Source organism: Pleurodeles waltl, chromosome 10 (assembly GCF_031143425.1).
Source record: "Pleurodeles waltl isolate 20211129_DDA chromosome 10, aPleWal1.hap1.20221129, whole genome shotgun sequence".
Taxonomy (NCBI): Eukaryota; Metazoa; Chordata; class Amphibia; order Caudata; family Salamandridae; genus Pleurodeles; species Pleurodeles waltl.
The window spans coordinates 78474408-78488794 of NC_090449.1; the positions used below are offsets into that span (position 1 = coordinate 78474408).

The window sequence follows — 14387 nt, forward strand, 5'->3', positions numbered from 1 at the left end:
TTTACATCCCTTGTTTGCCTTTGTCCTCCTCACACAACTCACATTCCCCTGGTCTGTGTGGACACTCAAATACTGTTCCCATAATACTTAGGCACACGCATAGGGTTTCTCTGCTCCCCATTGGAACATTTAGACCCAAAAAGGAGTGCGGCTAGAACACAAGGATAATAATATCAGGCTCTGGTAGATCTTCAATGTTTTTTTACATCATTAGTTTGTCTTCTACACTGAGTATTTCTTGAATCCAAGGGTTAAAGGTGGGGTATTGTTTCCTTCATTGTCAGTGTAGGTTTCTTGACTTTTTCCGAACCTCTCATTCTTTGGGTCCTATGTTTTGGTTTGTTACTGCACATAAACTGGTTTTCTTTGAACTTCTACGCTCTTTTCTTTGTGCAGGAGAACCATGTTTTTGGTTTATTTGCTAAAGTGTGGCATCAACGTTTTCGTTTTGTTTCCAATATTTTTTCCCAGTACACAAATAATCTGCACAGGCAGGGTACCTCGAATGCAATTGACCAAGACAACAACATGCGTCAGTGAGTGCTTGGGATCGGGTTGGTAGGACCAGTTCAATTGATAACTCATCATTAATTCAGTAAAGCTGGGTATGGAATTAGTGTGATCATGACACAGTTGCTTTGGATTAGGGGAGGAAAATGGAGTCATGGTGACGAAAGATTTGAGAAACCTATGGTGACCAAGCTTAAACAAGCTGCAAAACTTTTCAAAGCGCTTCTGACTTTATCATTTCAAAATCGCAAAATACCTTTCCAGAGTAGCCATCCGTTGAATGACGTCATAACATGTCACAAAGCCCAAGCAAACATCAACATAGCAACTTTCTGGAATGCGTATTTTTGGAGTTTGTTAGCAATGCAGGTATTGGTAAAGTCAACTTGGTTTTTCTCTTCATGGGTTGGCCCCTATAAGGGGAGTAGATGTCTAACAGCAATACAACTCTCTGTGAGAGGTCTCTGTAGGACCAATAATGACTGCTCAGAGGCCAATGTCTCACCCTTATCTAAGCCACCAAAATACTCTTACCAGACTGATAGTGTCTCCAAAGGTGTTTCTCATCAACCAAATAATATATGAATTTATGGTGTGTTGCTTTATTTGCTGGCAGGCTTTTTGACTTTCAGGTCTTCATTACTCATTTTTCTTGTCTCTTTCAGGAGCCTCATGCCAAGAACCCTGGATGGGCAAATCACCATGGAGAAGACGCCCAGCTACTTTGTAACCAAGGACGCACCAAAGCGTATTTACAATATGTCTAGGGAGACCAAGCTGATTGTGGTGGTGAGAAACCCTGTGACCAGAGCTATTTCGGACTACACACAGACCCTCTCCAAGTCACCCACCCTTCCCAGCTTCCAGGCGCTGGCCTTCAAGAATGCCAGCACGGGCTTGATAGACACTTCCTGGAGCGCCATCCGAATTGGCATCTATGCCAAGCACTTGGACAACTGGCTTCAGTACTTTCCCCTTTCCAAGTTCCTCTTTGTCAGCGGGGAGAGGCTGGTTAGTGACCCAGCAGGGGAAATGGGCCGCGTGCAGGACTTTCTGGGTCTCAAGAGGGTTATCACAGACAAACATTTCTATTTCAACGAGACCAAGGGCTTTCCATGCCTGAAGAAGCCGGAGGGGAGCAGCCGGCCACGGTGCCTTGGAAAATCCAAGGGGAGGCCCCATCCACGAATAAGTGACCACGTCATTCGGCGCCTTCAGGAGTTCTATAGACCTTTCAACCTAAAATTTTATCAGATGACAGGGCAGGACTTTGGATGGGATGTGTAGTGTTTAGTTAGTGGTCACTTTATTCTTTGTCTGACATGAGATCAAGATGGACTTTGACTGGCACCGGAGGTGGATTCTAGTGCCTCACACCTGGCTTCCAGGAGCGCTATTCTGGAAACGCCTGCCTTGTTCCTAGAATCTATGGGGTGGTAGTGAATGTGGTCTTGTCTCTGGTCCACTGCCAGGGATGGAATGGCCTACAAAGAAATTTACGGAAAGAAGGTGCACATGAAATGCATTAGGGTTGGGGCAGTGTCATATACGACTTCCTACCTGACACGACTGACGTTTCCCCATCACCACAGACTGTCCCACAGCACCTGCTTCTTGGCACATCTCCCATTCTCCAATCAGCCTGCCCACCTCCATTCATAGATTTGGAAGGAAAAGTATTTTTTTCAGTTGAATTTCTCATTCTTTCCTATTGTTATAATTTATACCTGGCTTATCACAGGAGCAGATGTACACTAAACCAAGTAGAGCTGAATATTTAAAACAGTAATAAAGGATTTTACAAAAAATGCTCAGTCCTCTGTGGTGTACCAGGTGTCACGTGTTCCTGTTAATGATTCCTTCCGCAGGGTACTCTTGTATGATGGTGCCCACGGGGTAGAAGGAAAGGTAAGTACGACCGGGAGCATTCCCCCACCAGTTCTTTCCAGTGAACACTTAAGAGGCTATAGGAAGAGGGTGACTTTTTCCTGCATCAGCATGTGGACGAAGATAACAATGATGCCTATCCAGATACGTATGTACTAAGACTGCTCTAATACTCTCCTGTCGAGTACATATGTACAACCTCTTTCATACTCCCTTTGCCGGAGAGGCTGCTGACTGGCTAGGTACATGTGTGAAAAGTGCATTCATGCTCAAAAACCTTCCACATGTAAAAGCTGCATTAATTCTCCCTTATACTGTAGTAATACTCTTGTATTATTACTCTTGCATTAATACTCCCTTTTACTTTATTAACACTGTTGTATTCATACACAGGACGCGCATTAATAATTCTGTCATATTTAAAGGGTACATCAATTTTCTCTTGTCCCGTACATGTGTACTCACCTGCCAATAAATACTACTTCAATGTTTACCAGTCAGGTACACATGTAAAAAGTAAATTAATACGCAAAATCCTCCTACGTGTAAAAGCTGCATTAGTAATCCTCTTAACTGTATTAATACTCTTGTATCCATAACAGTGCATGCGTTAATTCTTCTGTCATATGTAAAGGATGTGCCAATATTCTCCTGTCCAGCACATGAGTACAAACCACTTTCATACTCATCCGCAAGTAAAAACTACCTTAATGCTTACAGGCCAGGTACATGTGTGAAAGGTGCATTAATACTAAAAATCCTTCCACGTGTAAAAGTTGCATTAACTGTAATGATACTCCAATATACATAAACAGTAAACACATTAATACTTCTGTCATATGTAAAGGGTGAATCAATGCTGTCCTCTCCGGTACATGTGTAGAAAGTGTTTTAGTACTCCCCTGCGATAAAGACTACTTTAATGCTTACCAACCAGGCATATGTGTGAAAAGTACATTAATACTAAAAGTCCTTCTACGTGTAAAAGCTGCATTAATTCTGCCCTTTACTGTATTAATACTCTATCCGTAATGGTGCATGCATTTATACTTCTGTCATATGTAAAGGGTGCATCAATACTCTCTTGTCTACTACATGTGTACAAACCACTATAATTCTCACTTACCAGTAAAAACGACCTTAATGCTTACATGCCAGGAACATGTGTGAAAAGTACATTAATACTAAAAATCCTTCCACAAGTAAAAGCTGCATTAATAATCCCCTTTACTGTATTAATACTCTGATATACATAAACAGTACACACATTAATACATCTTTCAAATGTAAAGGATGAATCAATACTCTCCTATTCAGTACACGTATATAAGCCGCTTTAAGATTCCCTGCCAGGAAATACTATTTTAATGATTACCAGCCAGGCACATGTGTGAAAAGCGCATTAATACTCAAAATGCTTCCACGTGTAAAAGCTGCATTAATAATCATCTTCACTGTACAAATGCTCTGGTATACATAAACAGTACACACATTATTATTTCTGTCATACATAAAGGGTGAATCAATACTTTCCTGTCCAGTACATATGTACAAACCACTTTAATACTCACCTGCCAGTAAATACTACTTAGATCAGTGGTTCCCAACCTTTGGTCCGTGGATCCCTGGGGGTCCGCAAAGCCTCCTCAGGGGGTCTGTGACTGCTGAGAAAATTAAATATTATTAACAGATTAGGTCCCCAGCTTTCAGTAATGAGTCAGTGGAGGGACCCCGGATTCAAATATTGATTAAGTGGGGGTCCCTGGGTTCCAAGAATAAATAAGTGGGGGTCCACAGAAGTCAAAATGTTGGGAACCAGTGACATAAATGCTTATCAACCAGGTACATGTGTAAAAACTATATTAATATTAAAACTCCTTTTATATGAGTAAAGGCTGCATAAATATTCAAATGTACTGCATTAATACTCACCGGCCAGGTACAAGTGTTAAAGGAATTTTAATACTCAATATCCTTACACATGTAAAAATTGCAGTAATACTTATTTGTATAGAACATGTCTAAACTCCCTATAACTACTAACATGCCTGCTACTTATGTAAACGATACATTAATAATGAACATATTAACACGCGTGTAAAGGTAGCATCAATTCTCACATACCAGTGCATTTGGAAAGACTGTATTAATACTAACACACCCGGTACATGTGTAAAGCTTGCATTAATACTTAATTTTCTTTTACGTGTTAGTACTAATCTGCCCAAACTGCATTAACAGTACATGAGTAAAGGCTACTTTAATGTTTCTGTCCTGCCATGCTTCTAGAAATGATGCTTTAATATTCCTCTATAAGATGCATATGTAAAGTTTGCGTTGGTACTTACCCAGTATAGATTTTTCTACTCCAAAAACTTTTTGCACTTTTCACTTTTCTTGATGTTTCATTGGAGGTTGTGTTATTGTGCCTATCATCTATCTTTTCCCACGCTTCTAGACTGGTACATCCATGACCAACTCTCCAGAATTACCCAAAGATCCATCCATTCCAATCCAATGCATCAAGCCACCCTTTTGTTCTTCTATCCATCCATCCTCCCCTATTCTGTCCATCCATCCACCCATTTTACCCACCTATTAATCCTCAGAGCCACTCATCCAGCCATCCAACTATCCATTAATTCATCATGACATCCTTACACTCAACCAGCTATTTGTCTTTCTACCTGCCTGCCGGGCCATCTATTGCAATATTTGCGCTATTCACATGTTAACTCACCGCCCTGGCCTTAAATCATGATAGCACCATGACTACTGATATAGTACCACAAGCTTTGCCAATGTCCCAGGCACAACTCAGATGTTATTTCTTGTACATAAGCATGTAAACGATGGTGCTGTATTCCCCATTTTAGCATAATTATATTGTGCATAGTACAATTAGCGCACATTCTGTGATGGTGTAGACCACTTCTCCTGAGTTATGTCATCAGTAGAGGCAGGGCCTGCTTTTGACAACTGTGTACTGCCACAATTTTCGAATGCCATCACCTGCACCCTTTCAATTTCCAACCATAATAATTATTATTTGAAAGTAATTTGATTTGTTTTTAGTTCTTGACTTTCTGACAACTCTAGCTGTTTTGCCTGGCTATTGTTTTCCAATCATATAAAATATACATACAAAGAGGAGCTTTTGGTCATTAGGTTTCAACCACTGGTCTGTCGAATTATCATTCATGGTTTGCTTCTTCCCACCACTGCATACAGCAAGGGGCAATGGTTCAGCAAACTTTACACATTATTGGCTTCCTTTACTTTGAGTGATGGCCCAAAGCTTGTGCACAAGGTTCACATGAGCCTAAAATAGTTTTTTCCCTTCATTGACCACGTTTTTTCAAACTACATTTTTAGTGTTATTTCTGTGCATTTTGTGTATCATCTTCAAAAACAGATATTTAGTTTGCTTACACTCAAGGTGACAGTTAGGAGGTGATTTATTTCCTGCCTTCTTTTTAAAGTTGCTGTTTTGAAGGGTTTAAGTGACATTGTAGCTTCCTGCAATATAAGTACTTGGTTGGGTGATGATTTGTTCTTGTCGATTCATACAATATAATGGAAGAATGAAAGGCATACATTTAAGGCTTGTTTCTTAAACATTACTATTAAAACAGATACATCAGTGCATGCCTTTTTAAATGCAAACATTTCTATTGCAACCATGGTTGGCTACTTCTAGGCGGTGGTCTGTTTCCTTTTCTGTTTATTTTTGTAGCATATGCTTGAAATAAAAAACCTTTTAAAAAAAGTAACCATTGTACCAGCACGCCATGGCCAGACCTATTGGCTTTGCTACAGATTATGCAAAAGTTGAAATAGAATTAGGATTAAGAAGAGTCCAGCAGAGCAAAGTAAATCCAGTTCCACAAACAAAGCAATATAGAGTACACCACCATCACAATACTCTAGTGTTTTTGGTGAAAACAGACAATTCATTAATTTGTGGCAGCAGAATTCTACATCAATTTACCGCTGCCAAACAGAGACCATTGCAGTGGGCACTGCTGGGTCTTGGACTCCTGGATCAGAACGCTCCTGGAGAAATACTCTGTTCACACCTACAAGGTTTGTGGTTTCTACTTTCTTCCTGCTGTTTACTCATTTTACTTATGAATACTTCATGATTTATTTAATTTTACAGTAACTCTCCGAGAAAATCACTGATATAAAACACTTGTTCAATGATTCTTCTCACCTAGGACTACAGGAAAAATGTACTGTGCAATCCTTATTTCTCAGAGTCTAATTTATCAAGATTTCTGTGTGTCCTCTGTGTCAGTGCTTAAGTTTAAAAAAAGAAATAATAAATACAGGAGCTAGATTTTTTTCCTGGAAGCCCGCTACCCGCGCTGCTGTGTGTAGCGGTCGCTGAATACCATGGCTGCGTAGTCTTCATTCCTGTTTCTTCCACCGCCCTACACTTCCTGGTTCACTTTTGCAGGTTCTTTGTCATTCCTTTTTTCTGCAACCTTTTCCTTTTTCCTCTTTCCTACCTTTCTCTTTTCTAGTTCTGGGTCAAAGTCTGATGATGAAAAATAAGTCATGGTCCCCAAAACTGAGAGCCGTGGGCCCCACCTTCAACTACCGGCACAAATTAAGCACAGTGTCTGTGGTGATGGTGATAGTTTTTTTATGGTGCAAGTGAAGAGATTCCAGCTTCTTTGTAATTGCTGAATAATGTTATTTGTATCAGAAAATCCTATGTGGTACAGAGTTTCTTAGTAAAATAGTAGTTGATTATGTTTTCATTCACAGCAAAAATTACCCTGATCATGTTGTTCTTTGAGCATGTGACACCAATCCACATTCATATAATGTGTATTTATAATTCACTGTTAAAAGACTGGGCCCAGCAGATGTTAAATGCGACATTTTCTCATTAAAGCTCTCTAATACCCTTTAGACTATCACTGCTATATAAAACTGCAACAAAAAATATAGAATGGTGAAAGCATTCACTGTATTAGTCTGCAGAAAAAAAAACCTCTTCCCTATTTAACTTATCACATTACAGAACCCTGAAAGCATCCGTAAATGCATCGGAAAAATAGTTTCAGCTACGATTCTGACATATTGTCTGGTGACAAAAAACAGGGAATTATGCATTGCACTTTTACTCATAAAATGTTAAGTAAATAAGAACAACACCCTTTTGCCTTCGTTCTTTTTAGTTAAAAGGTTCTCCTGAAAGTAAATGCCTTTTCACAGAGTTCCACATTGTGTCATCACAGGTACAGCTGAAGTTGTGTGTTCTCTGCCACTTAGAGATATTCATGACGGCTTCGTATGTGCCTGCTCTCCCCCTGACATGATGGTTTCATCCGCCCAGGGCCGGCCAGAGAAAGTGCAAGTCAGCACACCCCTTCAGAGAGCATTCGATACTGCCTTCTCTATGCTGACGCACCGAGGCACAACGGCGCTGAAAGATCGCTTTTAATTAACCAGTTTAATGTAATCACAAGGAAAACCTCTTCATTAACCGCTAATAACCTGGGCCTAATGAGCACCTCTTCCCTGTCGTGTTCGTTAGCCGGCGACATCCTGAAGAAGGCTCCCACACACGTTTCAGCATTATTGAGCTGCGAATCAATGGCCGCCCTTCCAAGCCATTCCATAATGGCCACCATGGATGGCCTGGTATCCCTCCCTCCTTTGCTGTCAACAGACACAGGGGCATATTTATACTCTGTTTGTGCCGAATGTGCGTAAAAAATGTTGACGCACATTCGGCGCAAACCTTGCCTCATATTTATACAATGATGCCCGACCCCGCGAATGTCAAAATCCCTCTGTGTGCGTCATTTTCTGGATGCGGGAAACCGCCTTGCGTTAATGACATGCAAGGTAGGCGTTCCCATCCAAAAAATTACTTTAAGGCCTGTGCGCCTTATTTATACTCCTGCGTCATTTTGACACACAGGAGGGGGCGGGCCTTAAAAAACGGCACACAGCCTGATGTGCGCTGTTTTTTAATGCCTGGGTGAGGGCAAGAGTTAAGGAACATGTGGGCCCACTTCCATGGTCTCTGACCATGGAAGCAGTCCAGAGGTGCCCTTCCCTTCCCCCAGGGACACCCCCTGCCACCCTCGCCCACCCCTGGAGGACACCCAGGGATGGGGGGACCCATCCCAGGTAAGTACAGGTAAGTTGGGGTAAGTATAATTTTTTTATTTTTTTAAAGTGGCATAGGGGGGCCTAACTTGGGCCCCCCTACATGCCACTGTGCCCAATGGACATGGCCATTGGGCAAGGGGGCATGACTCCTGTCTTTGCTAAGACAGGAGTCATTTCAATGGGGGTTGTGCGTCAAAAAATGGCACAAGTCCGGTTTGAGCCATGATTTTTTACTCAAGCCTGACTTGCACCATTTTTTGACGCACAACCCCCATTTTTCCCTACTCCGGCGCTGCCTGGTTTGAGTCCTTTTTTTTAACCCTGACCAGCCCGCAGCGCCGGCTAACGTCAATCCTTAAATAAGGCGCCCGCCTGGCACGTAGGAATGGCGTTAGCCGGCGGTAAATTTTTTGACGCAAACCAGCACCGGCGCTTGTGTGCTTCAAAAAGTATAAATATGGGCCACAATGTGCTGCCATTAGCTCTGGCCAGTGCGGGTTCAAATAACTTTTCACTGAAGACCACATAGGTCAAATTGTACGTAGAACTGAAGCCAGAAGCACCTTTTATTTTCTGAAAAGTTACTAAAGAGCAGAAACTATGGGGAAAAAGATGACTGAACATGTGGTTTTATTTTTCAATCATATGCAGTTTTATACATCATGAACTGGAAAAGAGAGGGCTAAACAACAAAAGTATATCAAGAGAAAAAAATCAATACAATTCACAATCAATTGACAACACCTTTTGCAGATTGTGTCGCATAGGTAAGGGTTAAGGTACTGGACTCCATCCAGAATCTTAACTGGTAAGCGCCACAGAATGATGGGATGATGAAAGCGCTTCAATGCTAAATGCAATTTTATTTTTAGTGGTTTTATCTGTCGCTCAAAAATATTAAATATTCTGAAGGGAGGCAAAGGATGTTGACCATTGCTGTGAAGTTGATCAGAAAATCACTGCAATTCTTCGAAACCGGATGGAAAAAGCCAGGAAGTACTTTTTAGATTTTGCCCTTCCTCAGGGGTGTTTGGCAGAGGATCAGAGAATGATCCACGCTTAATCACATTTTCTAGCAGGGCCCTAGTTCATGTTGGTGATTTCAAAAATAGCAGTTTGTAGATCACTCCTAGATATTTCTATGTGGTGACACAGGGAATGCCCGAAACCCTTCTTGGAATCCAATAACAAATGCACAAATGTTGTATAAGGGCCGTTGAGCCTGCAGCCCTAGAAAATGACTAGGCCTGGGTAGAATTGTGACCACACAGCAGTGACTGGAGTAATTTTGGTAACTCTGTGTTACTCTTCGGTGCGGAATTACTGATAATTAGGAGATTACTACTGCTCAGGTAATTAACAGTAATTTGGGTGAATAAATCCTACAGCAAGAGCACATTTAGTGGGCAGCTGCTCGCTATTCGTGTTCTGCTGCATTTAGCGATGTTACTTAAAAAAGTGGAGTGGAGAACCTGGGCCATTGCATAGATGAGAAGAGAATTTCCCCCAAAATGAAACTGGTGTCTGCAATTGAGAAAACCCCTTTCCCGGGTAACAAAGATCAACTCAGCTCAATTTTAGGACTGGCGAAATATTATTCAAGGTTCTAAAATTTAATTAAGATGAAAAAAAAAAATACTTACCTGAGCCGCTCCTCTTTCTCCCATCGCTGAAGGTACAGGCTCCCAGCCTGCCCTGCGGCCAATCTTGACGCTGCTCAGAGCAGCATCAGGATTGGGTGGGAGCACCCAGCCAGGGTGCTCCCATACAGACTGGGAGCCTGTGCCTGCTCTCTCCAGCCTGGCAACACAGTGCGGGTTTGGAGAGAGCCTAATGCGCATGTGTGTTTGTCCGGCCCGAGACCGCCGGTCAAACATACATATGCACTTAGAGAAGTGCATAGTGCACTCCCCTCACTGCTCTTCACCCCGTGGCCCCGTCCCTTAACAAACAAAACAGTAATAAACATGGTTTATTATTCTTTCGTTTGTTAAAGGTTTTGCAGCTTCTGCTGCTGGTGGGGGGGGTGATCGACGCTCCTCCGCCCTAACGGAGGAGCCGCCGCTGGTCTGTTGTGGGACATGTGGTGATTCGAATTTGTTGGTGGACCTTATGTGTTGAGAGAGCGTGTTGTGAAGTTGGCTCATGAATGCCATTTCGGAATGAGTGCTATGAAAAGACGCATCAGAGCAGAGTATTGGTGACGGGGTAGATCAGGATGTGAAACATTTCATTAGAGAATGCGTACCATGTGCATGAAGTGATAAGTCCCAGAAGACTGTGATATATCCCACTGTGGAGTCTGACAAGTTGGATGATCCTTGGGACGAAAAAATTGCTATCGATGTCACAGGACCGTTGTATGTTTTGGGTAAAACTCCCAAGTACGCCATTGTGGTAGCAGATAATTATTCACACTGGCCTGAGGTGAAGTTTACTGAACAAATTACCACAGAAGTAGTGATGGATTTCCTAAGCGAACTGTTTGTGAGTTAAGGAGTACCTAAGGTCATTGTTTCTATAATGGTCTAAAGTTGTTTTCCCATTAACTATTATAAAACCAAGATGAAAAGGGATAACAGACTTTCTAGCTCCATTTTGGACCCATCAACAATGCCCACAATTCCAGCTAACCAGTGCTTCAACTATATATTTTGGAGACGAAATCACAATAATCTGTAGCTGAATTTCATGTGTCATTCTATCTTCACCTATTTGGAGGTCTGGCATACTCTTGAAGTGGGTTGTCCAAGATTAGTTATCTGAGAGGGTGGTGATTACTTTCCTTTGAGAACCTCCTTAGTATAGCCTAACCTGCACCTGTATATTTTCCTGCCCATCTGAAGGGCCTGGAGAAGTTTAAAAGTTATATTCAAGTAAGAAACACGTTATCATGGTCACCCTTACTCTCAGGCTGAGAGGGCGAATCATTCACTGCCCTTGTATGCTGGTGTGTTTTTCATGCCTGGAGTGAGAATCTGTGCAGGATCCTTCCATTCAGAACTTTCATATATATGGTACTTGGAAGGGAGAGGAACAACTGTAACATGTACAGATCTAATGCTGCGATGGACAGTACAAGACTATGGTGATGCTAAGTAAAGAGCTCAATGTGTCTTCAGTTTATATATGTCTTTCCTACTGTTACTCGTATTCAATGGCATAACTGTCCATAAAGATAAATTAAAATCTGCATATTCCAAAAAGAAACGAAAACGATATGGAAGTTGATGTGTATGATAATCCCTTTGTTCCCAAATGGAGGGGGACTGCCTTCTGGAAAGGCGAACACTGTGCCACTTTAGTCTGTACCCTTCATACATATGCATTGTCATGTCAGCCATGGCTAGGAACCTCCCCTGTTTCTCCCAGTGTAGTGAGAGGCAGGAGTGGTGTTGCAGAGTTAGGAAAGGAAGCTGGACACCAGAATGTGTAAAGGAGCAGTGTGGGCGTCAAGGGTTAAAACGCACCGAAGACGACAGACCATTCTACGCTGTGGGCGGTGCCTTCCTTAGGGTAAATGACCTCAGTAGATGGCCTCTGTCCTGGATTATTGAGCCCAGATCCTCCTGATGATGCTGGGGACCCTTATTCTTGCTTCAAATCTTCCAACTTACTTTTTTAGGAGTCTCAAGGAGTGAAGGGTTCAAATCAATTAACTTTGTAACCTATTTGGTCACACATTAAATCGAATAAAGTTCAAGAGTTTATTACAAATTAAGAGCCAAACTCATGTAAATGAATCTCAAAAACATGATATTAAGTAGAGAATCACCAAAGGTGAAGTAAAGCATGAGATGAGGATAAATCGTACAAGCATAAGGCTTACAAGAATTTCAGCTGCAGCAATGCAAAAGATAAGAAACAAGAGCTGGTGATCAGTATAAAAATTGCAGTCCTCTTGGCTAATCATTGCAGGACCTAAATCAATCGGAGTACCCTAAACTAAGCTAAAGTAAATCTTAATTATCTCTCAGAAAATATAGAAAGGTACCAGCATAACAAAAACCTCAGTAGAAGTTCTGATATAGAGAGGTGGCGCGTAGCATAAAGCCACACAAATGGATAATGAATAGAGATGTCAATATCTTCCAAGTCTCGAGGGAAATCTGCTCTCGTCAGAGGCTAAAGAGAATCTGCCTTTGTCTAACTAATTAATGTCAGTTAAACCTAAGAACATTCAAGAAGTCTACATCATCAACACCAGTAGTTTTCCATCTTCCTTTTATCATTGAAGTTGTCAACTTCCATCAAGTTCTCATCCCACAAATCAAACCTCAGGATAACCTTGGAGTATGGTACACAAACAGAAGTCTTTCCTTCTCAGTTTGTTAGCGCTCTTTCATCCTTGCCAAAATATCCTTCCATACCCCACTGTCTCACACAATATGCCTTTCATTAACTTGTAGACTCAGAAAGATGCAACTGCAAATAAAGAATATTGCAATGCAAACAAAACTCCATGCTGAAGATTAAACACATGAAATCAACATTTCAGGCCTTTGGGTATGCTAACAATATGACATTAGAATACACATATATATGAGGTACTAATCTTCAACTGTGAATGCACCTTTAATAATACGATTTAGATGCTCCACATAACATTAGTAACTTTAAGACGCCCAATATATGTATTGTCAAATATATAGTGATGGCATTCCTGTAACACATGATGATGCAACCAAACTTATGCGCTCCTGCTCCCAAGGTAAGTCCAGAAAAACAGCTAAACAGCAGTTCCTCTGATGAACCCTTGGCAGTAACGGATCCACCATGCAAGGTGACACTGAGGTCCCAGTCTTTCCCTCCATGAGATGTGAATAGGAGGTAACTAATAGACCTGATTGCGAGCTAGGAGTGGGTGCAGTGTTCTCAGTCTTCCAGGTATGCACTAGGTGGAACAGAGTAACACAGTGGGTACAGACCCTCAGTCGAAGCCTGCGTCGATTCCTGGGGTGGACAATGCACAGGGTGGGGGAGGGTGTAGGGGTAGGGGGAATTAATAACATTTTTTTTTTAAAATAATGAAAAAAACGTACCTCCCCTCCAGCGCCGCACCGCACCTCTCTCCCTCGTCGTGTTGGCAGCAGGCAAGCACAGGCTCCCAGCCTGCCCTGCATCCAATACTGATGCTGCTCAAAGCAGCGTCAGGATTGGCTGAGAGCGCCCATCCAGGGCACTCCCAGGAAGACTGGGAGCCTGTGCAGGCTCTCTCCAGCCCAGCAACTGTGTTGCTGGGCTGGAGAGAGCCCTGTGCCCATGTGTGTTTGGCCCGACCGAGACATCTGGCCAAACACACATGTGCTCTGAGGGGAGTGCACAGAGCACTCCCGTCTGCTCGTCACCCCAATGCTCAGCCCCTTTATACACAGTTTATTAGGATTTGCAGCAGGTGCCCTTATGGAGGAGCCACCCCTGCAGACCCTATGCATAAAAACAAACAGCATCCTTCTTAGAGCTCCAGGAAAACAACAAGGACCATCTAACAGCCCTGCAATCCCATTGCTATAAGGCCAGTCCTTTCTGCCTTGAACCCGTAGCATTAGTAAAGCATATAGAAATGGAACTGTACTCAATGAGGCGCTCGTGCATTTCGCTGTGCACCTTAATGCACCTATCAAGAGAAGCATGTACAGAGGCCTGGAATGGACAGAATACTTCAATGATTACCTTCAGTTTCACAACACAATGGGCGGTGAAATCCCCGTCCCGTTGCCTCTGCTGGGAAGAGCCAGTGGCAACCGTCACTCTCAGTTCTGCAACAGCAGAAGCAGGTGCAAACTTCTTCAGCATGTCATTGTGAATAGGGTGACCACCCGTCCGTAAATTTCACAGACTGTCTGTAATTTCGC

At 42.3% G+C, this 14387-nt stretch overlaps 1 protein-coding gene across 1 annotated transcript in view; it reads left to right on the top strand.

The window, feature by feature from the left end:
- The window catches only part of HS3ST6 (heparan sulfate-glucosamine 3-sulfotransferase 6), a 118566-nt gene extending 116248 nt beyond the window's left edge, over nucleotides 1–2318 (top strand). Inside the window, exon 2 of the mRNA XM_069209799.1 lies at nucleotides 1176–2318. Within this exon, the coding sequence (XP_069065900.1) occupies nucleotides 1176–1797 (622 nt within the window). The 3' untranslated portion in view covers nucleotides 1798–2318. The remainder of the gene's footprint in view (nucleotides 1–1175) is intronic.
- The last annotated feature ends 12069 nt before the right edge of the window (nucleotides 2319–14387 follow it).